The 23,498-nt window shown below is 40.7% G+C and overlaps 1 protein-coding gene across 2 annotated transcripts in view; it reads right to left on the bottom strand.

Annotated features, from left to right (window-relative positions):
- vps13a (vacuolar protein sorting 13 homolog A) overlaps window positions 1-23,498 on the bottom strand; it is a 33,815-nt gene that overhangs the window by 5,343 nt on the left and 4,974 nt on the right. The window contains exons 12-72 of one of the 2 annotated variants that reach the window (XM_084551501.1): window positions 23,307-23,413; window positions 23,053-23,224; window positions 22,460-22,522; window positions 21,872-22,004; window positions 21,701-21,795; window positions 21,442-21,584; window positions 20,641-20,842; window positions 20,442-20,556; window positions 19,817-19,953; window positions 19,570-19,702; window positions 19,114-19,231; window positions 18,347-18,485; window positions 17,921-18,032; window positions 17,619-17,794; window positions 17,163-17,319; window positions 16,967-17,046; window positions 16,807-16,866; window positions 16,400-16,592; window positions 16,060-16,176; window positions 15,829-15,932; window positions 15,219-15,386; window positions 14,763-15,070; window positions 14,484-14,631; window positions 14,206-14,377; window positions 13,970-14,094; window positions 13,667-13,836; window positions 13,245-13,501; window positions 12,838-13,022; window positions 12,605-12,748; window positions 12,234-12,446; window positions 11,945-12,088; window positions 11,681-11,782; window positions 11,265-11,417; window positions 10,913-11,171; window positions 10,493-10,653; window positions 10,282-10,385; window positions 9,846-10,158; window positions 9,082-9,218; window positions 8,653-8,947; window positions 8,343-8,447; window positions 8,093-8,239; window positions 7,692-7,823; window positions 7,345-7,478; window positions 6,715-6,783; window positions 5,283-5,415; window positions 4,796-4,853; window positions 4,434-4,605; window positions 4,056-4,209; window positions 3,694-3,840; window positions 3,483-3,564; window positions 3,325-3,394; window positions 3,111-3,225; window positions 2,889-3,002; window positions 2,537-2,682; window positions 2,340-2,421; window positions 2,105-2,218; window positions 1,873-1,948; window positions 1,271-1,434; window positions 1,138-1,183; window positions 800-923; window positions 282-396 (exon numbers count right to left, since the gene is read on the bottom strand). In XM_084551501.1, coding sequence (XP_084407627.1) covers window positions 282-396; window positions 800-923; window positions 1,138-1,183; window positions 1,271-1,434; window positions 1,873-1,948; window positions 2,105-2,218; window positions 2,340-2,421; window positions 2,537-2,682; window positions 2,889-3,002; window positions 3,111-3,225; window positions 3,325-3,394; window positions 3,483-3,564; window positions 3,694-3,840; window positions 4,056-4,209; window positions 4,434-4,605; window positions 4,796-4,853; window positions 5,283-5,415; window positions 6,715-6,783; window positions 7,345-7,478; window positions 7,692-7,823; window positions 8,093-8,239; window positions 8,343-8,447; window positions 8,653-8,947; window positions 9,082-9,218; window positions 9,846-10,158; window positions 10,282-10,385; window positions 10,493-10,653; window positions 10,913-11,171; window positions 11,265-11,417; window positions 11,681-11,782; window positions 11,945-12,088; window positions 12,234-12,446; window positions 12,605-12,748; window positions 12,838-13,022; window positions 13,245-13,501; window positions 13,667-13,836; window positions 13,970-14,094; window positions 14,206-14,377; window positions 14,484-14,631; window positions 14,763-15,070; window positions 15,219-15,386; window positions 15,829-15,932; window positions 16,060-16,176; window positions 16,400-16,592; window positions 16,807-16,866; window positions 16,967-17,046; window positions 17,163-17,319; window positions 17,619-17,794; window positions 17,921-18,032; window positions 18,347-18,485; window positions 19,114-19,231; window positions 19,570-19,702; window positions 19,817-19,953; window positions 20,442-20,556; window positions 20,641-20,842; window positions 21,442-21,584; window positions 21,701-21,795; window positions 21,872-22,004; window positions 22,460-22,522; window positions 23,053-23,224; window positions 23,307-23,413 — 8,613 coding nt within the window. The remainder of the gene's footprint in view (window positions 1-281; window positions 397-799; window positions 924-1,137; window positions 1,184-1,270; window positions 1,435-1,872; window positions 1,949-2,104; window positions 2,219-2,339; window positions 2,422-2,536; window positions 2,683-2,888; window positions 3,003-3,110; window positions 3,226-3,324; window positions 3,395-3,482; window positions 3,565-3,693; window positions 3,841-4,055; window positions 4,210-4,433; window positions 4,606-4,795; window positions 4,854-5,282; window positions 5,416-6,714; window positions 6,784-7,344; window positions 7,479-7,691; window positions 7,824-8,092; window positions 8,240-8,342; window positions 8,448-8,652; window positions 8,948-9,081; window positions 9,219-9,845; window positions 10,159-10,281; window positions 10,386-10,492; window positions 10,654-10,912; window positions 11,172-11,264; window positions 11,418-11,680; window positions 11,783-11,944; window positions 12,089-12,233; window positions 12,447-12,604; window positions 12,749-12,837; window positions 13,023-13,244; window positions 13,502-13,666; window positions 13,837-13,969; window positions 14,095-14,205; window positions 14,378-14,483; window positions 14,632-14,762; window positions 15,071-15,218; window positions 15,387-15,828; window positions 15,933-16,059; window positions 16,177-16,399; window positions 16,593-16,806; window positions 16,867-16,966; window positions 17,047-17,162; window positions 17,320-17,618; window positions 17,795-17,920; window positions 18,033-18,346; window positions 18,486-19,113; window positions 19,232-19,569; window positions 19,703-19,816; window positions 19,954-20,441; window positions 20,557-20,640; window positions 20,843-21,441; window positions 21,585-21,700; window positions 21,796-21,871; window positions 22,005-22,459; window positions 22,523-23,052; window positions 23,225-23,306; window positions 23,414-23,498) is intronic. The other variant, XM_084551502.1, reaches the window with a different exon arrangement.

The following is a 23,498-nucleotide window of genomic DNA, read 5'->3' as shown; positions in this document are numbered from 1 at the left end:
GCTGTGTGAGTAAACGCTTGGAGCAAAACAGTAATGTAGCTACACTGCGCATTATCTACGTACGCTGCAGTAAAGAAAACATGCAGAATTGAGCCGATGTCCTTTCTAAAAGTTTCAGGGAAGATAAAGAGGTTTAAAGAAAATTGAAATAAAGCAGACTGAAGGGATTCCAAAGGGTTCTTTGGGGGTAAAGTAAAATGTGAAAATCATCTAGATTAAAAGAAGAACATTAACTTGCTGCTATTCACCCAAATCCGATAATGCAGAGGTTTTTGTCCTACCTGGAGCATCTGACTGCCGAAGCCCTCCCTCTCCTTATATGGTCGGATGACACCATCCTCGTGTATGAAGCGAGGAGGACGAAGGGACTCAACATCCTGTGAAGTCTCTGCTGCCCTGAAAACAAGACAGGACACAGACACGTGAATCTTTAGACACAAACCCTCGTAACTACTTCCAACCTCGTTAGCTCATGAACTGAAAAGACTCTCTCTCAAAGGAATTGCGTCCCCACTTGTGTGCAGAGTCCGCTACATGACACAAAACTCTGTTTTATATGCTACATTTACATGTATTCACATAGCATGACTACTTCACACAAATATTTACATGTACATGTGGACACAGGCATACAGTAAACATACAGTGTCATTCCACCACAGAACCAGTCAAACTGAATCTAAAAACAGCAAATCAAATTAAAATGAACTCTGTTCAGAGGCCAAGAGTGTAACTGTAATATCTGCATATGCACTGCTGTAAAACAATGATCACATAGCACAGACAGAAATAACCATACCTCTTGATCCCCTGGAAAGCACTGCTGGCCATGTCAATAATGCCTCCTGTAGGTCTGGCTACTGCGCCAACCAAACCTTTACCAACACCTTTAAAGAAGCCTGCTGCGCCGTCCTTCTGGGCCCCTGCAAAAAAACAAAAAAAAAACATTTATGGAAATTGATCTGAACATTTCCATAGCTAGTCCACTGCATTATAAACCGGATAGGATTCTTTGTACGGTGAATCATGCAAAGCTTCTGTAGGGGAGTCCCAGAATAAACGTACAGAGTTGGAAAGGAGCATAATAGGTCCCCTTTAATAGTTGTTATAATATTATGCTATTATTTGATTGACTACCTTTAACAGGTTTGGTAACAATCCCTGTGATCCCGCTGACAAATCCCTAAAAAAAAAAAAAGAAAAATCATCATATTAACAAATATATTACTAAATAGTAAGAAATAGTGGAAAGAGTTAATGTTTTACGTACAGACACTAATCCTTTCCCACCCCTGGCCAGTCCCTCTCTCAGACCACTGGGTTGTTTGTTCATAGCTTCTCGTCTCTTCTGCTGGTATTCCTCATCCATTGTTATCGCAGCGACGCCTTTTGCCATGGCGCCTGTTATCCTGGATGCTGCACCTGCTAGACCCCCTGCACAACAAATACAAATATTTATGAAGTACTAAACGGCGTGGGAGTATTTTTTCTCAAGGCAAATTCACATCATTTTGGATCTGCAATAAGTAAAAATTTCCCACATGCACATCAGAAAGTCCCCTGTTAAAGGTAACTAAATTACAATTATATTTAAACACTATATTCTTAACCGTCAGACATCCAGCTCTGCAGTTACAACACTTACACTCAGCTCACAATACACTTCTGTACAACAGCCATGCAACTCAATCATCAGATGTTACTGACAGCGACCAAGACCAAGGTGGAGATTTAAATTAAAGCTGATGTTAAATTTGTTGGTCATTAATTGTAGCATTCGAAAAGTATATGGTTAGTTAGTTTGTTAGTTAGCAGTTTTATTTGTTGCTCTTTTGGTGATTCCCCGTACTCTGAACGGCGTTTCATCCTTACCTACAGCTCCTCCCACCAGAGCCTTCACTCCAAGAGTCACACCCTCAACAAACTCCTCAGGACCCTGGATGGCTCCCTGTGGACCCCAGATAATAGTTTAACATGAAGAAGACAAAAATACACCATCTAAACAGCTATACTATAAATATAAATATAAGCACTTAAGTTTTGTTAATGCCCCAAAACCGATACAATATTTTAATGGTCATGTTGGCTTGCACATCATTCCTACCTGATATGGCTCATAGAAGAAAGCTTCCACCCCCTCTGACAATCCTCTGATCAGGCCATAAGGGTTTCCAAGCACATCCAGGCCCAGTACAAGCACGTACATCTGTTTAATAGCCTGAAATATACAGATACGAGAACATGAACCGGCACCTCAAATGGTTTCACATTAAATGCAGGAATGAAAAGCATACATTACATAAAAAACTACTTCTGTGGTCTGTGCGTTACTGTATTACCTGCTTAGAGTAATGCCTGATGACTTCCCATTGTAGCTGCTGAGTGGTACAAAACTGGAAGAAAAACTCAAAGTAGGCCAATCTGAAATAAACAACATAAACAGCAGTCATGAGACACGGATTCCTCTAACGACAAGTCACACATCCAAAAATAAACAAATGCTACTGTATGTGATTTTTGTGTGATGCATTCGTACTTAAAGACGACATCCTGCACGTCAGTGAGAGTTGCCCCGATGCTCTTCAGCAACAGGTTGAGGGACTGGACAGGGATGAGCTCTGTGTCTCTCTTCTCCTTCAGGCCATCTTTTCCTCCCGTGCTCAGAGAGAAACTCAGGTGCAGCTGCAAACACAAAAATAATGGGTCAGAAATATGCGCCCTAACTTGTGTCTTGTAATCCAATATTGATGTTGTTTTCATCATAATGCGTTATTTTAATTAGACAGCAAATTCACACAAGATCTGATTTTCAAGATCTACTTAATCAGTGTTGATGGTGTTCAGCTCACATTTCTTGCTTATATTTGAGAATTATTGCAGTCACACACCTTGATGGGGGAAATGTGGAAGTACTCATAGAGGCTGATAGGTGATGTGTCAGCAGCAGAGGCGTGGTTTAGTTCAGTCTTGATATACTCTATGTCCTTCTCAAACAGTTCCACCTAGAAGAGTAACACAAGCACAAATGCAAAAGGAACATAAAGCACACTTACGGTAGAGCTGATAGAAATATAGATTGTGGTAACTGCGCGTGAATGTGTGCAGCTGACCTCCTGCTCTGAGCTCGTGATGCTGGCTCCCTCAGGGGTGAACAGGTCCAGGATGGCATACAGGAAGCCCAGATCGAGCTTCAGATCCATCTCTTGAATCAACACCTTAAAGTACCTGAGGTCAACAGACATTTTAATCAGCCAAGATGTATTACATGAAAACAAACATAAACAAAATTAAACTCAACGTTCGAGGAAGAGAAAAAACAATTACTTGATACGAGAGATGTCAGAGTGCCCTGCCGCTCTGGTAATGATGCTGATATCGGTTAGAGGTTTGGGCTCTGTAAGAAAACATGAGAATGAAATCATTTTACAGAACAAAATAAAATTCAGAAAACAGAAGACAACATAGAAGCTGGATAAAGAGACCTGAGTCCATGACGACAGACTTTGGCAGTTTTACGGGGTAAAATACGTAGGGGAAGATGGCCCCTGGCAGCTGATTCTGGATCTGGATGGAGAAAGTTAAGATGTATGTGTAAAACTAAAGTACAGACAGAAAATGTATTCAAGGGATGCCTTTTGGCTGACAGACATTGATCAAAATAGAAATATCTGCTTTCAAATTGCACTTTCTCACCTGTATGCGGTGGATTTGGACACGGTAGGCTCTCTGTCGTGGTGAGACCCTGTACTCCAGCTTCACCCCAGGCAGGAAGTGCCTCCTGAGAGCAGCGTCACATGGCTGCATCATCAGCATATCCGTACCGGTGGGAGTAAAGCACACCTGGGAGACAATTACCAACAACGCATAATTGAACAATTAGGCCTGCAACTGACACGTATATTCAAATAACAAAGTCAGCTGCAACACTTTAAGCCTGTTTAATAATGAATATAAACCTTACATGGCTAAAATGAAACTGTCAGCTTTCATTTGTGTTGCTTTGCAAGTGTGAAATCAAATTAATCGCACGTAATAGAAAATATTTAGACTGTAACCTGGAAGTTGTTTTCCAGGTCAGCAATACAATTGTCTACAGGCCCCGACTCTATGTATTTTTTGAAGGCGTTCTCCAACAGCTCAGTTTCTTTAGTTTTCATAGTCTTCCACCGATTCTTCTTCTTGGCCTTGCATTCCCACACCACATCAGAACTAAGATGAGAAAAGAGACACAACAGAGCGTCAAATTAATCAACTGACTACATGATTCATACATGAAAAGTTCAGCAAACATGTAACCATGCACCTTTTTCGAGTACAAGTGGGCAAATGTATACATCTAATATTCTATTTTTGTTATTCCTGTATTTCATTTTCTGAGCCAGGGTGTTTTCTTACATGACAGTCTCAGCAGCAACACAGAGTTTGTTGTTTACCTTGTGATCCCGATAAAGGAGACCTCTTGGCTGCTGCTGTTGTTGACCAGAGACACGCCCACGTTCTGTAGCGACAGGATGATTTCCTGTTCAGCCAGCTGCACTTTCTCATTTTCACAGAGCAGCTTATAGGTCTGTTGATCCTCAGTGAACAACACAACGCGCTGAAGACCTGTGGATCAAGAACGAACAAAAATCAGACTGTTTTTAAAAAATGGTAAACGTAGAAAAGTATTGCGCAAGCGATTAAGCCTAAGTTTTGTATAGTTCTAGCAATTGTTCTTCTTGCATGGTAATATAAATATGCAACATATAATTTTAAGTGAATTAACTGGTGGAAATTAACTTTCAAGGTCCTTTACCTTCATAAAAGGAGATCACAAAAAGTTTTCCCTCTTTTTTCATGTCTTCATGCAGGTCCTAAAGATGCAGAGAACAAACAGATATACAGTTTAGACAGTTCAGATATACAGATTACAGTTTAAACTTAAAACACTGGTTAAATTGTACAACAATAAAACTGGAGGATATTAAGCAGTTGCTGAGTTTGCATTAAAAAAAAAAAAAAGAAACTATGGCACCAAGTCTCTTATCACAAATAAAAATTGTGGCGAAGTGAATTCAGTCTTTAAGGGAAATGCATTTACTAAAGGAGATCAATACTTAGTTGTTTAGCTACTGTGCCGTAACAGCTCAGCCTTTTTTATATTTGATGGACTGAGCATAATTACACTAATCCAATATCTTGAAGGAAAGGTCAGTGTGAAAGATAACAAATACTTGCTTTAAAGTAAGAAATCTGAGTGTCTTTTGAGAAGAACTGATTAAGGCACAAACATTATACAGTACCTCCTCGCTCTTTAGCGTCCCGCTATAAGTTCCACATTTCCAGCAGAGCTCTCGGGACCCCGTGGGCTCAGACCAGGTATAGTGCACAGCTTTCCCTGCCTCCAGCTCCTCCTGCTCTGCCTCCTTCTGAGAGCTGCACGCACATTAAACCCACACAGACACAAACGCACACTGAGTTTATCATCAACCTTAGGTGCACACTTCTAAAAAAGGAGAAGGTTTCTACTGATCTGACACGACAGTAAGGAAGTAATTAAAGATGACAGTATAGTGTAACAGAGGACAACGTAACAGCACCCGTCCACCAAAAATCCACCACAGTCCAATCCAAAGGACCTGTTTTTAGAGTACATACAGTAATCAACTCAACAGACAAACAAAAGTAAATGACAGCAATTTCCAAAAGGGCAAAAAAAAAACAACATCCAAAGGTCCCCAGTATTTCACCTGGAAAGGTTGAGATATACAAGTTCATACTCTTGAAACAACGTAGACACAAGAAAAGGGAAAGGGAGAAGAAGTGGGGAAGCCACAATCTACGGATGGAGATAAAAAGTAGGAGAATACTAGTCGATGCAACAGAACTACTGGAAGAAGGAGAAGGTGTGATTCATTTGGCAGAATCAAATACTAGCGTTTCTACAGGTAAAGGTGAAAAGAAACATTTAATGGCTTTAGGCGTCTAACCTGCTGCTTTCCCTTTATTCCAGTAATCAGTGAAAAAAGATAAGTGTGTAATTTAGTAGATCTTTTCTATGATAAAGACTTCATCAGTGTGTCATAGTTGATGTCACTGTCTTGAGTATTTGAAGTACAGTGATTACTGCACAATAATGTGAGATCAGTTCCAATAAGTGAGCAGATTACACAGACAAACCACAATCAGAGCTGAGGGAGTTTTCTTCTATGTATCTTTACCTGCACTCTTCATCTGACCACACTCTGCACTCAGAATGTGTTACCACATCAGAGTCACATTAGCTCTATGATGTTACACCAATGCATGTATTAGTGCCACATCATTTGTGTGTTTCTTTAAGTCTTTAAACAATATTTAATTGGTGTTTTCATGCTAAACTGCATTCTTCCACCAGGTGTCATCCACAGCCCCTCTTTGACTTTGTGTGAGACAAACACACCATTCAAAATAACTGTTAATTTAGTTCTCTGTACTGTAATTTTTTTTATTTTTACACAAATGTATGATTAATAGATCAATTACTCCCTACGGGGAATAACGTGAATCTAGTGTCCAGTGCATTTTGTTTAATGGAGGAGAAATCTAGAAACTATTTCCCCCCGCAGCAACTGCAGCAGCCGATTCATGTTATCATTTGTGATTGATTCCCCTGTCCTGTTCTTTATTCCCTGTCTAGCTCTATCTTGAGTCCAGAGTGTGTCAAAAGAATTTCCTCTTTCCACATATTTCTACCTGTCTTCCTCCCCTGAGAAGGAGAGGTCGAGCAGCTCATCAGCCACCCACGAGGCTTCTTTCCGGACGCTGCATGACCCACAACAAACAGACATAAATTGCTATAAGCAAAAACAAATACTGTTATTCACTAAAATTGTTAAGGCATCTGCAACAGGAGAACAGTGTTATCAATGCACATCAATAATGTTGATAAATGAGAACGTGACGAAGAAGAAATTCAACTCCGATGGCAAAACTGAAACCTGTCATTTACGAAATAAATAATATGAAAAGACATCATTCAAAAACAGACATTGTGAAGACAGAAATGAGAAACAAGACATAAACAGGAGAAATACACAGAAATACTAAAAGTGAAAATAATACATGGATAATTGAATAAACAGGTACGGCACAGCTGGAAAAACAACCTGATTAGTTTCACAGGATCTTCACTTGATGATGCGCTGCAATGCAGGTGAATGTGGCACATCCATGACATAACTCCAGTGACAAAAAAGCACTTTCAACATTTATTGACAACATATTAAAAATGAAGCAGTAGGAAATGTAACTCCTGCTTTGGACACACTAACTGCATTTTACAATTTACTAAGATCTTAGAGCTGACACAGAAGTGTCTCATACCTTTGTTGGAACTGAACTGTCTGGTCATTCGTATGGTTGATGATGAGGAAAGGGGCTGCGCCATCGTGGTACTCGGAGAATCGGATTGTGGCCGAATGCTCTGACAGATTCACGTCTACGATGATCCCACCCATCTGCAGGAAAATAAACAAACGACAACATAAATGATGCAATAAGTCTTCTTAAATAAAAAGCCTATGTGAGTACATTTTAGCAGGACTGGACCTATCTATCAAATCAGCTTTCACAACAGTGGAGTTAAAGTCTTTATACAACACGTAAATGTGCACAAACAAACAGTACCCCTGTGTGTGTGTGTGTGTGTGTGTGTGTGTGTGTCTACTTACAGAGTTGTCCAGATGCAGCAACAGGCAGTTCTCTGGTCGAGTAAAGTCAATAGTCTGAGGAGGAGATAAACATCCTTCTACTTTGATCCGCAGCTGCTTGGTGTCGTTCTCAGGCCAGAAGGGAATGGCTGACTAAATGTAGAAAAGAAAACAAACAGGATCTGACATATCATGGTATGGGCTAACAAAATGTTGCACAGTAAGGCATTCAGTGTTTTAAAACCCCCAACTCACAAAAAGGTCAGATAGTATATCGCTAGCAAATCAATAAATTGTCATCAACTTTGACTTATGCACCCAAAGATTGGTAGTCATTAATTACTGCCACTAAACACTGTAGTATAAAAAGTGTACATTTGTAGTATACAAATGAAAACAATGAAAATCGGTTTGGGTCTAACCTGTAGGGGTTTTGCCTCAGTCCAGTTATCTTGCCCTTGCTCGCATATAAAGACACTGTGCTTGGTGCTGTTGACCAGCATGTAGAAGGGCACAAAGGTCACCATGCGAGTCAGGCTGAAACTGCTCGCATCAATCTTCACACCAACCTGAGGTCAGACAGACGCCGCAAAAACAGAAAAACTATCAAATACATCCAACGTATCTGGCTCTTTAGACAAAGAAGTTAATGTCTGAATGTCCGCATCTTACCAGGTAATCTTTGAATCTGCCTTTACATTTCACATCTCCATGGCTACCAACTGTGTCCAGAGAAAAGTCATCTGATAGTTCACTGTCTGAGATCATGAGACGTATCTAAAAGATGAAATCGCACATAAAGATAGTGTAAAAAAGTGTTATTATTGACAGGGCTTAAATCTAAAATAAACATTATTATTAAACAAATAAACTATACAGCCAGTTCAACAAATGAAAGGCAACCTACACATAAAGGGGCATCTGGAAAATGTGCAGAAAAAATAACTTTAAATTGACGGCACACGCATTTCTTTTCCCTTACTTTATTGTTTCGCAGAAAGTAGCGAGGCTTGAAGGAGAAGAGCAGGGGCATGTCATAATCCAAGGGGTGTTTACGGTGGATGTCGTCAGCCTTGTACTGCAGCAACCTGCCCGTTTTATTCACCATCCAGTATGGTGAGTGGATGGCAATCACGGTCTGTCCTAGATCATATTTAACATGCACTGCTATGTCCAACTCGGCCTTCTTCCTCTCTGGCCCTTCTACGTCATCTTCTTCATCCTCTCGTTGAGACTGGAACACAATGAAGGTGATCTCTTCCTGGTCACTGCAGAGACTGAACAACAGGATAATTTGTTTATTCCAGTGAAGAGTAAGAACATGTTAGTTTTGACCTATATATTCACAATATGCAGACAAACAGGGCAAATATAACAGTAAAATAGTCCCAAAGGGAGACCAAAGTCAAACCTGTATTCAGAAGACCAATCCTGAGCCAAGTAGTCCAGCAGGCGGAGATCGAGACTTGACTGATTGATGACTGCAGTGTGAAGCTGGGCTGAATGTCCTGGGTCCAGAGTAGCCTCAGGGACAGAGACTCCACTGTCCTGTTGAGCAGCAGGCCGAAAGGAGCAATTAATACAGTGAATCTGAGCAAAGTTGGAAATGCTAGAAAAGTTGTTTTGTGTGTGTATGGTGACTGTTCAAGTAGTAGTATTTATGTTTATGTGCACTCTTTGTATTGGAAGAACCATAATAATTCAATCATTTTAAGCCTTAGCTGCAAATCAAATACATTACTACTGACCATTTTTTCAAAATTGATATTTTTTTTTAACCTTTAAAATGTTTACATTCCTTTTTTTTAGTTCATTCCACCTTTATAATACAACCACCTGGACTCTTACATTACTGCTGCACAGCCATGCAGCTCTAACCAGAAACTATCCTATGATGAATAAACATTCATGATATGACAGACGTCTTATGAAACAAACTCACAAACAAGCTTAAATGCAATTAAATTTGATGGCGGTATAAATTACAATTAAGAACTGACATCAAAATCACTTAAATCACTTTTCTTCCTCATTCTGAGGCCTGATCCGCAGATCGTCTAAATGCTTGTGTACCTAATGAATTGGCCGTTGAGTGTAGAGCAGTGTGTTTTACTTGAATGGTTCCTTTCCATCCAATATGGTAAACCCTGGGACTGATTACAAGACACTTCCTACCTTCAGTTTGTAGGCGATGGGGTAAGGCAGAAGGTTGCGTATCAGAACGGAAGGCCACAGGTGCAGCACAAAGGGCACATCGAAGTTCTCCCCAGCACCTCCAGTGTGTTTGATTGTCACTGCGTCCTTTAATGGCACAATGTTGATCATCATCACGCCACCCTGATCCCCACTGCGACGGCAGGTCTGGTGGAGTGGTGCTTCGGGTTGCTGGTTGCTGACATCCTCGTAACTGAAGCCCTCTGAGCACTCAAACTGGTCTCCCTGATTGTCTGCTTCGTCCGCTGTTATTGGCTGAAGGCTCAGCTCAGACCTGAGGGGGGCAGCAAAGAGAAGATGTGTGATGTTTGTGCAATATAGGCAAAGGGAAAAGGAGAGAAATAAGTGAGTCCATTATGAACTGTGCACAAATAAACGGGACTGTGTTTGCGCTCACCTATATGAGTCCAGAGGCACACTGAACTCCTCAGTGGGAAGAGCCGTACCCAGACACGTTGACCCTTCAAAAACTTTGAATGGTATTGAGAAATGATTGATGATCTGCATAAAAAAAGACACAAAAACAATTAATTTCAAGGTAATCTGGCATGCCCGCCCTATTGTGACATGATTAAATTCCTAAAAATGGAAGATTATCAGTGATGTACCTGGAATGGAGAGCGGATCTTCACGTACTTGCTGCCCTCCATGGAGTAAATCTGACAGACCAGGAAACGAGTGACTCCTGATTGTTTGTGCATTACACTGTACATCCCCCTGCCCACTTTGATCAGGGGGATCACACTGGCTGAAGTGTGGCCCACCGGCGCTGGAGGAAATAAAAACAGTCTGTTAGCTCTTTTCAAGTCTTAATTTTTGTTAAATTACTAAGAAAAGACAAATAGAAATAAGAGGAAGATCCATGTGTTGTATGTTCTTAAACTCTTGTATAATTGAGTAATTGGCTGTAGAACAAGGGACAAAGACTTAAAACCATTAGATGTGTTTTTTGATTGCATCTGTACGGCAACAACAACTAAGTGGCTGTTCTCTTTGCACAGCATAGAGCACTTGTTAGTGCCACTTACTAGGCTCTATGTAGTAGTCCTTTCCACTCAGTGAGGTCATAGCTGAGAACTGATCAGAGTTTATTGTGGTTAGATAGTCCATCCCGAGGGTTTCACCATCCTCCAGCATGACAGTGTGGTTGGTGCTCTCCTTTCCAATGGGACAAAACATGTCACTGTGGCGGACTGAAATTGCCAAGCCCAGGCGATTTTTCACAACAAATGGAGCTTCATCCTTTTGAAAACACTCTGCTGTCTGTTTGGCAGCTTCAGCGAACGCCTGGGAAAAAGAAAAAACGTACACATTTTACATGCATCCTTTTCAGTCAATCTTCAGACACTTTCTGTAAAAATGACAACTCTCTCCTCTCACCGTGCCCAGGTTACTCAGCATGGCCAGTCCACATTTGGAGAGCGTGATGTTGAGCTGGTCTTTACCGCTGATTGCAATTACAGTCTTATACTCTGGGACATTGCAGTCCACTTCGTCTGACAAACCTGAGAACTTCACTGGCTTCTTCTTCATCTGGTTACAAGACAGTAAAATGTAATTAATTAATTATTATTCCCTCATTGATTCAAATTGGACCCATCCATTCAGTCACACAGTAATGTGTACACTCGGAGGAGAGGGAGGCGAACCTGGGACACTTCGGTCCCAAGCTGCATCTCTAACCACTACACCATAGCTCCCCCAAGAAACACCCCATATGCATTTATGAGCACATGTGTAATTATTTTACATCTGTGTGTGTGTGTGTGTGTGTGTGTGTGTGTGTGTGTGAGTACCTTCAGTCCCAGTCTCCATGATCTGAAACCGTCTCTAGTTTCATCTTCTAAAGGCTCCAGCAGTGGCTCCCAAACACCCATCACCTCATTGTAATAGTGAACCTTAAGGCAAAGCACATTACAAAATACAGTAAAACACAAACAGCCTGTAGTATGATGAGTTTATGGACATTCCTGGGTGAGTACAATGTCAATGAAACTGGTCTGATATTGTGGCAGATTTCTACTGTGACTTCTGTCTGTGCTTGTGTGCGTGTGTGTTACCTCCAGTTTGAGCTCGCTGTGGAGGTTAATGAGTGTGGTCCAGTCTGTCACGTCTCCTTGGAAGGAGGACTTGGCCAGAAGCATGGGGACAGTTCGGTGTCCCACTCCAGCCTCCAGAGTCAGACAGATTGATTCGATGCTCACCTGCAGTAACGGAGAGACAATGGAATGATGCAATACCTTGTATTTTTTATATGGGATAGAATAAACTTTTCAAGAGAAATGAAGGATTTAAAATATGCAAATAACAAAGTTAAAAAGTAAAACAGAAGAAAATGCAGCCAAATACCTTTAAGGATTCCCCCTTTGGTATCAGTGGGATTAGAGACTTTATGTCTTCATCTCTGTCGTCTTCTAGGAACCAGAATTTGAACTCCTTCCAGCCTCGTTTCTCCCACAAATCCACGGGAACGGGGGTGTCCAGCTCCTCTGGGGTCTCAGCCAGAGAGGGAGTCAGCGCCGACTGGATGGTTATCACTGTGTTGATGATGATTGGAGATACCTGGGCAGAGAATCAGAGAGCAGGGGCATAAAGTTGCTTAGACTTAGTCCACATGTCAAAGTAAAATGTCAGTTTGTTTGAAGATTTGCTTTCATTTAATATCAGTTTTATTCGTTTCATTTAATTATCAGACTCAGAATTAATACAAACACAAATACCTTCAGTGAGAGAGCACTGATGACGACCTCCATAGCCTGAGGGGAGTTTGTGGGCTGAGTGCTCTGGAAGAACACCCTACACGGCTGCAGCACTGTGGTCACATTGTTTTTCCTCTTCTCTCTTAAGAAGGGACACGCCACTACCTGGAATAACCACAATTATAATGATTATTCCTTTTTTATGTTTATATATCATACCTACTTTTAACCGTTAAAACCATTAAAATATAAACCTTGAGGTCGTTTATAGTAGCCGTCATCTTTGACAGCTCTGCCCCACTCTCCATGGCCAGTTCACACTGTGTGGTCATCACCAGAGCCGGGGCGTCAGCACGCGTCAGGTCGGCCACAAACACAATCTCCGGGTTAAGCACCACAACATTCATTACTGTCTTTGACACCACGGGGGGAGCTGTGGCTGAGAGCAGGAGAGATTAGCACAGTAAAACATCAATTTAGATCATCAGGCAGAGTAATTCATTAACTCAAGTCATGCCTAAATGTCATTATATCATATTGTACTAACCATAAACTGTGCCTGTACAATGGACTAAATTAAACTTATAAACTCATGGCAAAACAAAGACGTAATCAAAAAGTAGTTTGTAATTTGGTGTCAGGAAAATTAAATTAAACTCACTGGACTCTTTAGATGTGACAGAAGAGTTAATGTTCTTTTTATCTCCTGCACCGGTGGAGCTCTTGGGTTGTGGCACCTGATCAAATCCCTGCTGGCTGGCCTTGAGGAAGATATCTGCCACCGTGAGCAGAAACTCCATGCTGGCACACAGGTACACATCCTGCACCACAGTGTCTAAAGTGGTACCATCACGGCCCTGTCGGTAGTTCACCTCCACCATCATGTTCTGCTCTGCACCAGGACGCATCGCCATCATCCTGGGAAAAGTACAAAGTAGCTGTGAGTGAAGAACGAGTAGTGGATATCGATTTGTGGTTTGCTAGCCATGACATTTTTATAATAATAATTTATTTGACATGATTATTATGGTACATGGTGGTACATATGAGACATTTCTATGTGTTAAGAGTCTGCATGTGTACCTTGGAGTGACCATTTTGATTCTGGGCCTCTTGTCGTCTAGAATGCACGCAGCGAGACGGACGGAGGCTTTCATGGAGCTGTCGGAGAACATGTGGAGAGAGGTGGAGATGGTGCCCAGGGTGAACTCTGCCAGCTTCAGCTGCTCATCGTGTGGGTCTAACAGCTGTATCTATTAAACAACATAGAACAGCCTCTGTTCACAACATATGCTTCATACAATAAAGGCTATTTTTACTGTGTAGTCATTACTTGTACTTGACTCTGTATGTCTGTTTGTATACACGTCTATGCCTATGCATTACCTCATTCTCATTAGGGCTGTACAGGACCAGCGTCATGGAGTCAAACTTGAAGTCTAATTTGAGCGTGCTCTTTAGCTTTCCGTTTTTCTGGGTCTCCACAACAGCAGCTGTCACCACTGTGTTACCTACAACAACATTATCAGTGCACAAATCACAGAAAGGAGAAAAGATTTATTGATGTTTGGTTAAAATGGACTAAAACATTTCCAGTCAACATGCATAACCACAACTCTTACTGCTGCCTGGTCCGGTGGCTCCAGAGTCTTGGGACTCTTTGTTGGATACACAGTCAGAGGAGCGGTCTGTTGAAGGCAGAGCAGCTGGAGCCGGAACAGCATCTGACTTCTCTGACAGGTTCTCACTCAGAGTCCTCAGAACCACGGTCATGTCTTCCTGGCACAGGATTAGCTGTGGGTAACAGATGTGGAATATGGTTAAGACTATACGTGTAAAACTTTAATCTTTTAACAAAAAAGATGAATTCCTTCTCATGCTGCCATACATCACTACTTACACTCATGGGCTTTAGATGAGCAGTGATCCCTATGTCAGGTATGCTGTGGTACCAGTTGGATGAAAGATTTCTCTGGACTTCCAGGTCCAGGCTAACTGGCTTCAACAGTTGCGTCTCTCCTTGAAAACTTTCATTTATATACGTGGTTCTGGAAGAGACAACGCAACAAAAACAACAAAAGTTACTGAGAGAAGACCAGATGACTGTAAATCCAAACTAATCATACGCTACAGACAAGAAAAATGTGTTCATAATTAATGGTGATGTATGGTCGCTGACCTGTACATCTTGAGGTGAGTGAGTCTCACGGTCATTATGTCCACAACAGGCGGGATCTTGGCATCACTTTTAAATGGTTGCTTGGCAAAACGGTTTTTAACAGAGAGTAGACCCAGGTCAGCTACGATGACATTTGAGGAAGAGGAGGACTGAGGAAGGAAAATGACGGGTGCGTTGAAGTGGACGTTAAGAGCGATCCGAGTGCTCCGCTCTGCCAGCTCCTTCACGCCTGATGCTGCTTTTTCTGCAGCCTGGACTGTGACCTCAGCCAACGCCTCTTTCGCCTCTTGGAAGTTATTGATAAATGCCTGGGAGGAGTAGAAATACAGGAATAATAAGGAACAAGGAAAAGTAAAATAATTATTTTCTGGCTGGTGATTTTATCGATACCTTATCTAAGAAACTGAGATAGCATGGGCATGATTTATGCAACTGTGACAGATATGTGATTCTTACCAGTATGGAGGAGATAAACTTGTTGAGGAAGATGAACTGAATGCATCCCACTGTCAGCGTGACACAGGTGTCAACTTGAGACATGTCCAGATAGGCGTCTCCTTCTGTCGCATCCGTATAGTTAACCATGCGGAAAGCAAACACTTCCTTATCTGCTATAGAAACAGCCTGAGAAAGGAAGGAGAGACACAAAACAGTTCAAATAAGAGGAGCTGTATGGGAACAGAGATCAGTATCATCAGTCAGCTACAACTCTTATGTAGAGGAACTTGTGCTAAGTTACTAAGAGGTCAACATTTGGGAATACACGCAGTTGAAACAGTACAGTAACCATGCAAGCATGCATGAAGTGTAACAGTTTTGTCACTAACAAGCTGCATATGCATCTCTAACAAGTGTCTAACTTCAAACCTTTAAAGCAATTATAGTCAATTCTATGATTAACATGTACATATATTTGCTCTTTGTTGTCACACAAATACTGGAAACAGCTATCAACACATATAAGCCTAGAACAAACAAAACAAAAACATCTAATTTGAAGCGACCATGTTGTTTCTGCATTAAAATTTAAAAGCACATCTAAAAGCACATATCTCGCAGTTGGTACCTTCTTGTAAAAAGCGTCCTTATTGCAGTCCAGGATCACAATGTTCTTTAAGTTGGCCAGAATTTCCATCTCCTTCTTCTTCATCAGGACCTCAGAAACCAGACCTGGAGAGTTGAGAAAGTCATACACCGAGAATACGTTTATGTACATTTCCCACTGCTGCAAATAACAGTGGCAACAAATGTGTTGCAGGCAGCACTGTCAGAGCACCTTGGATATGATATACCATACCTTCAATCCTGATCTCTGAGATCCTGGCTTTCTGTCCTCGAATAAAAACTTTCAGGCAGCGGAGATCAGCTCTGATATGCAGATTAACCACATCTGCAAACTTTGATTTTTTTGAAGCTGTGAAAATAAGATGAGGGCAGGTGAGAAGAGGGACATGCAAAGACAGATACTGAAGATATATACTAGAGACATGCCTTTGCAGTGTAATATTTACCTTCTGAATGTGCTAAATTTCATGAATCATAACAACATGCCTTAGTTACATGCTGACCTTCCAAGTTTATTAACCAAGGTTTTACATTGTGAGATAATAACAGAATGAAATGATAATATCAGTTACGTTTTTTCCTGGTCACAGTGGTTTCCTCCTTTTTTTCTTCCTCCCTCTCTCCCTCATCCTCCTCAGGGATGGTGGGGAGCTCGTCCTGCCCTCCTTCCTTCTTAGTTGATGGAGGTTGGAGGTTGCTGAGGAAGTTAATAGTGTTGAGGAGCGCCTCCGTGTGGAGATGAACATCCAGGGATGAGAAGGTCACCTGAGGAGGAAGAATAGAAATTTTAGTTAGCATTGTTAATTACATGTGTCAATACAATTTCTATTGTTCTTCTACTTATTATTAATGATTTGACAGAAAGAGAAAAAGCTAAAAAAAGGCATTTTCATTATATTCCAGCACTAACGCCACACTTCACAAGAAAACAACACACACAAACAATTATTAAAAAAAAGAAGTATTTAAAATTCCTCACCTTGATGAGTTGCTCTGTATTGTTGTGTTGAGACTTGAACTCTGGACCGTTCTTATCAGCCTAGAAAGGACACTCAAGACTTAATGACAAGGCCATTTAATCAAAATGTACTAGAATGAATATTAAATAAGTCTATTTCAATATAATGTATGACAAGTACTTTGATGTACTCCAGAGTGAGCAGGTCAACTTCTGTGTTGTCTAGAGTGGTTATCAGCTGAACTTGCTTGTCTTCAGAATCTAAATGAGGAAACATGTTAAATAAAAACTGCAGCCAAGACAAATAGTAAAGACATGAAAGACTGTCTCATGAAGTAGCTGAAATAACAGTGAGGTGACTGCTCATATCTACCGACCCATGTATTCTGGACACCTGAGGCAGATCTCTCGCAGGTAGGTGTTGGATGTCATGTCAAAGGTGCGGATTTTCAGCTCAGTGCCCAAGCCCTCTATGTCCAAGTGGAGCACTGTGACTTCCTGATCTCCAGAGAGACGACACAACTGAACAGAAAACTGGATGAACAAAGAGAACACAGAGACAGACAAAAGAGAAATATATGTTAGGATGACAGGAAATACAACTGGGTGGAGAAATAACGACGGAAGACAAAATTAAAAAAGTACAGTTTGAGATAAAGAAGAAACAATGGACAAATGTATGAACTGATGTGTTATATAAAAAGATTTAAATGTTTCCATACATGCATAATTTATCATTCTGCATTTCTGCAAAATCATCATGGATGACATATTAAACGTGAAATACATAAATTACAAATACAAATATGCGTCAGATAGTTCAGTGTTTGTACCTCACTGATCTCAAACTTCATGATGAAGTCAGTCATGTTCTTCTTAGAGTCTTCCTTAAAGCAACTTTTTCTTTTGCTTAAATCTGCGTAGCGCAGCGGCATGGGATTGTCTGGGAAGAATGGCTTGTCGCCAATGGGAGAGCTGGGAGCGTCATAGAACAAATCTTCCTCTGACCCTGAGATATGATTTAAAAAAATAAATAAATACACTTATCCAAATATCACAGGAATACACACATTCAGTACATTTAGCAGTAGAAAGACAGTCGTATGCTGCACTTATGTACACATTTGTGTCTCACCAAATGAGGTGATGCTGATGGTCTCACATGACTCGAACATGAGAGAGGAGCGCTGGTCAGCTAAGTTCAGACGTCTTCTGGGGGTGAGCTGAGGGGTGAACGACTGTTTTGCCTAGATGTAAAGATCATTAACACATGAATGTATTGACACTGGAATGATCAAAATGTGACTGTACTGTTAATGTCCACTGTAATGACTAATTGGTTAATTATGTATTTACATAGAATTTTATATCTTCTAGGATAACAACAACTTAATTAATTAAAGGTTTAAGGACTGTAGTAAACGATAGAAGAAACCAGAGAATAAATATCTCTTTCTTCCTGGATTTTGCCGCAAAACTTTTTTATTATTCCCTCTAGACAATTTCTCTTATCCTCACAAACTGTGAAGAGGTCCATCTAGGCACGTCCTTCTGTTCTTACCTTTCCAGTGGAGGACTGGCCTCGTGCAGCAGGTCTGCTCTCAGGCAGTGGGATACTGTCTACAAGCTCCAGAACACTTCGAAGTTTATCATCAGAAATGCGAAGGGACAACAGAGGAAGCTCTCCAGACATCTTATACCTAAAACAAATACACAAACATGTAAGCACAAAGTTGCACACATCAACGCATGACCTTTAATTTTACTCTACTTAACATACTTAAAATAGGTTCTTTCAACTGAAGGATGACAAATTAAAAGGAAGGACAAATTGTTAGGAGGTAAGTAATTGGTTAATTGAACTGTGTATTAAACTCACACAGTACAACACTACTGCACTGTACTGGATTGTTGTGTGCTCTTCCTATAGTATTGATTCATTCCCTTTTCCAAAGGAAATGGGAAAATATAATTGTAGTAATTTCATTTCATCTATACACAGTTTATATCCTATATGTGCAGACGGATATAACAGATATACTGTAACTGATGATATTGTAATATGAGAAGATTTAGAGACCCTTAACAGGAATGGGCGGGTACAGAAGAAGAGAAGATTTAGAGGATTTTTGTGCAAAACATCATGATTTCTTGAGTTATGGCTAAAAACAGGTGCTGTCAGGTCAGAATCACTTCATCCAAGTGAATGTTTGTCAAATTCTCTAAGTCCCTCTTTCTTTCACAACAATTGGCGACACAGGCGGACAACCCCAAAACATAACACCTCCAGCTGCCATCACCATGGAGGCATAAAGATTGTAAACTTACTTTGCCATGCGGGAGTCTGAGACAACCATCGCCCTGCTGAAAACCACTTTTAGATCCACTGGTTCAAGGATGTGGAGTGGTGACAGTTTCTCTTTCCTGGCCTTCTTCCAGTCATGATCTATCAAACACAGATAATGTTTAACATTTCTAATGACTCACCAAAAAAAAAAAAAAACATCCTTAAAGTTTGAAGTGAATGTTCACTCTGAAGTGAGTGTTAACATGTTCTTGGCTAAGACACAGCAACACACTGCTAACCTCTACCTCAAAGACATTTCCTCTAAGCTGTCTGTATGAGTTGTGTAAAAAATCTTTTCATTGTCAACAGTTTGAACTGATTTACAAACCTGAACAAAGTCAAATAACTGAAAGCAGCGTGTTGTTGTCTTTCATTTTTTTTACTTTCCAGTAAAAAAACCTTTGACATGTGACACATATTCACTTGTGTGTTTGTACCTGGTTTGCTGTAAAGGAACTGTAGATTGCTAAGATGTATGTCGAAGCTATCGTATGCTCTGGACATGATGTCTTCAATGTTGCTGGTGCCCACTGACAGCTGAGGCAGATGCTTCTTGCTTTGACTGGACATCTGGAAAGACAACAAATTACTTCAGATTTGGTTCTAATTGTAATCAAATGGTTAGAAGTGGTTAAAGATGTTGAGACGTGTGGGGCAGTGTTTGCACACTTGACTCTTTCTGACCTGGAAGTGACCAAGATCCAGCAACAGGATGTTCTGAGTGCCATTGTAAAAGCCACTCTGTGGAATGATGACGTAAGAGGCCATCAGGTTCACCTTCAGGTCGAGAACTTTCTGTGTTTCAATCACGTACATCAAACCTGAAAAATAAAATGTTGTAAAGCTAGCAGTCACAACGAATACTGCGTAATTTCTGCAATATGCTTGAAAACATTACCAACTATATACTATACATTTATTACTTGCACTTTCAGATGACCATAGATCATAATAACTACTACTAATACTAGTTTAATTAACCAGGTTAGGAATGTATTCCATTATGTATATTGCTTTTTTAATAGCAGGTCTAATGAGCTATTATGAAATCAGGCCAGTATGAGAAGCAAAGAGCTTGAAACTGCAGCAAACAACCCAAGGAAACAACCAGAGTAAACAGGAACACTATAATCAGACTGACTCTGTGGATAAGACATGCTGGCTAAGTTTAAGCACATGAAAGAGAGAAAACGAGGACAGAGGAATGTAAACATTTTGCCCATTCAGAGAGCTGAGATCCTTGAGATTATCCCTGATGGTGCAAGTTTGTACAAGTTTGCACATGTTTCTGGGTGTCGATGCAACTAACCAGTGGCTGTGCGGTCTCTAAACTGCTCCAGTTTCATCAAGGTCGCATTGGTGAGCTCATCCAGCTGCAGGTCGTCAGGAGGCATGAAGAATGCTGACATGCTGTTTACTGTTTTCTGCACAGAAACACAAACAGAGAATTTGATACGTACGCCTTTTATATTTATTACTCACAAATACACACTGACAGACTCACTCACAGCATCATAGATGATTTCCAAGGGCTGTGATTCAACGTGAAGCCGCTGGTTAGCACTCTCATCCAGTGGGTTGGTCTCAAACAGGATGCAAAGCAGCGGGGTCCCTGTGGCTGTGGCTGCCTTTCTAGATGAAAGGAGGGTTGGTGCAGGTCGGTTACTGGCCAGGCCGGTGACCTCAAACAAGGTAAGCTGGGCTGTGACCCTGACAAAAAGAGAAAACAAATTCAGTGACAGGATCCTAAGATTATTAACTGTAGCCAAGAAAGTCAAGAAAGCCAAATCAGACCTGGTATTAACATGCGTTCTGAGTAATTCAGCTTTAAGTATCTATGGTCACACCTGGCATTAAAATGTTTCCACAAATGCGCCTTGATCCAGCATATGAGATGCAATCTAAGCTTCGCGCTCTGTATGCAAATAAACACAGACATCGCTTGGAGTGTAGCTGAATAGTCTAACAACTGCTGTCTCTAATCGATGCAGTATTTTCAATACTGGCTGAAGTTTCTTCCTTAACAAATGAAGCAGTTGATCAGGCAGTCCTTAATGTGACCCGGGACACACTGTGTCCCACCTTCAAATGTGGTCTGGGTGATCGAATCCCAAGGTTGTCACTTGGGAGTAGACTTGAATAAAACTAATATCTGCTTTGACTGGTTCTAGTGATATTGAAACTTTTCAGCCACGTTAATGGTTCCACACTTTTTTTCACATAAAACGGAAAAATATTGTATTTGTAAAACATACAGTACTAATATTATTAAAAACATAGGTGGTCAAATACAAAGCATTATGACAAACTTGATGGCTTGTGCTCCAGGTCTCTGTGTGAGTGTGGACTTCAGCTCTCCCACAGTCAGTTTGATGATCTCATTTTTGTCCTCTTTATCTTTAATGGACACAGACAGCTTCTCCATGTGAAAATTCACCTTCATGTCCTCAAACTAAGAACAAATGACAACAAAGAATATCGCACCTCAGTAATATTGATTCAGCGGGATGAAGAGGAAGTATATTATTAGTTAATGAGTATGTGGCAAAAGAAAAGGAAGTAGCTCACATTCTTTGGCAGATTGGGATTAACAGCTGTGTCACTGTATCCAATGGCAGTGTAGAGTTTGGCTTTCTCAGCAGGGGTCAACAACTCATCAAAACCTGAGACAAAGATAAATTATGAGGTTTAAGAAAGTACAAGAATAAGGTATTCTACACATTATTTTGTACACCCTACCTCCAGTCTTGACCTCCTTTGTTTGTGCTTCTGCCTCTCCTCCCCAATTCCACATCCAGCTCAACCAACCCTGAGACTCCTCTTCCTCCATTTTTAGCCCTGGACGGTAAATGCGCAGACCTGCCTTGCTTGCCTGGGAAAGGAAAAACAAATTTAAGAACACCCAACGGACTTAACATATGAAAAAAATGACGAAACTTTCTTGTCCAGTCAACCAATATTTATTAGTATTGTATGAGAAATATGTAAAGTGCGTATCCAGATGTCAAGTGAGACACAGTGCAGATGACAGAACCCGATCCTAAACCACTAAACATCAACTTATTATATACATTATCTGTTTTGGGCTTAATCTTGTGTCACTTTGATCATACGTGGTCTGTTGGAAGGAGCACCTCTGTATCATATCTGTTCACAGATTTCTTGTATCTATAGGCATGAATGGATTTTCTTTTAAGCGATTAAAGAGCTATGGTAAGATAAACACAGGGCATAAAATGTATTGCAGCTCAGTTTTATACAATTCATACCACAGAAACAAGGTGAGTATCCCAAGTGACGATGTGAAGTGTAAGACAAAATGCTCACCTCCACTTCAGCCTGCTGTCTTGCCAGTGTGATGTTAAATATATCCAAGGTCTTCTCAGGTTTCTGAGAGTGAACACCAGACAAATTGATTAATGCTTCTAGTGGGCTCTTCCTACTCCCTGCAGGAACACAGCAATTACTAAATGCACATTTGAGGAATAGAGAGGAGCAGACACATCTAAAATCGTTAATGCACCTTTTAGTTTGAATTATTTCTCTGAACATTCATCTCTGACGCACTTCAATCAATACCTGTGTGATAATGAACTCAGGATATGTAAATAAGTAATTAAGCTTATAATACATATGGCATTTGATATTAAGTGATCTTAGAATTACAGATACTCTATGTCAAGTAGGTGTATGCCAATGTGCAATAAAAAAAAATAAAGTATTTGCACTAGCATTCAACAAGATTTGAGATGGATGAATATTTCTAGAGTAATCAAAGACTCCTCTAATATTATCATATTAACCCATCTGTTGTTCAAATATTTAGATCTTATTACATAAAAGTTGGAAAGCAAATTTCTCCAAAATAGCAAAGCAGGACCCCTGACTTCCTCTTTCAGTTCAGTTCAGCCCTGTCCCACCTCTAGTTGCTTGAGAAGCTCCTCGCTGGGTTTCTTGCTGGTGATTTTTGTCTTGTAGAGCTCTCTGTAGCCTTTCACCATATCCCGGTGCCTGCGAATGTGCTGCCATGACCACATGTGGAGACGTGGCTTCACATCCACCTCCAGGACACCTGTGATCACGTACTTCCACCTGGAATTCAGAAAGGTACTTACTTAAAATCAACTTTGCGATGTGTGACGGGAAATGCAAATGTCATGTGGCGCTTTCTGACCATATGTGGGCATTCTTGTGAACGTGGACTACGGGTCTGTATTTCCTGTACGGCAGGTTCCTTGACATCATATCCACCGAGCCCAGCAGCTCCAAGATGCTAATGTACTAGAAAAACAGGAAGTCCGCCGTTACACTGTAGCATTGACTAATGGAGCACAATTACCATCTCACACTGTTCATCTTTAACTTC

The sequence above is a fragment of the Chelon labrosus genome (assembly GCF_963514085.1).
Source record: "Chelon labrosus genome assembly, chromosome: 9".
Lineage (NCBI taxonomy): Eukaryota > Metazoa > Chordata > Actinopteri > Mugiliformes > Mugilidae > Chelon > Chelon labrosus.
This window is presented reverse-complemented; position numbering and strand designations above follow the sequence as displayed.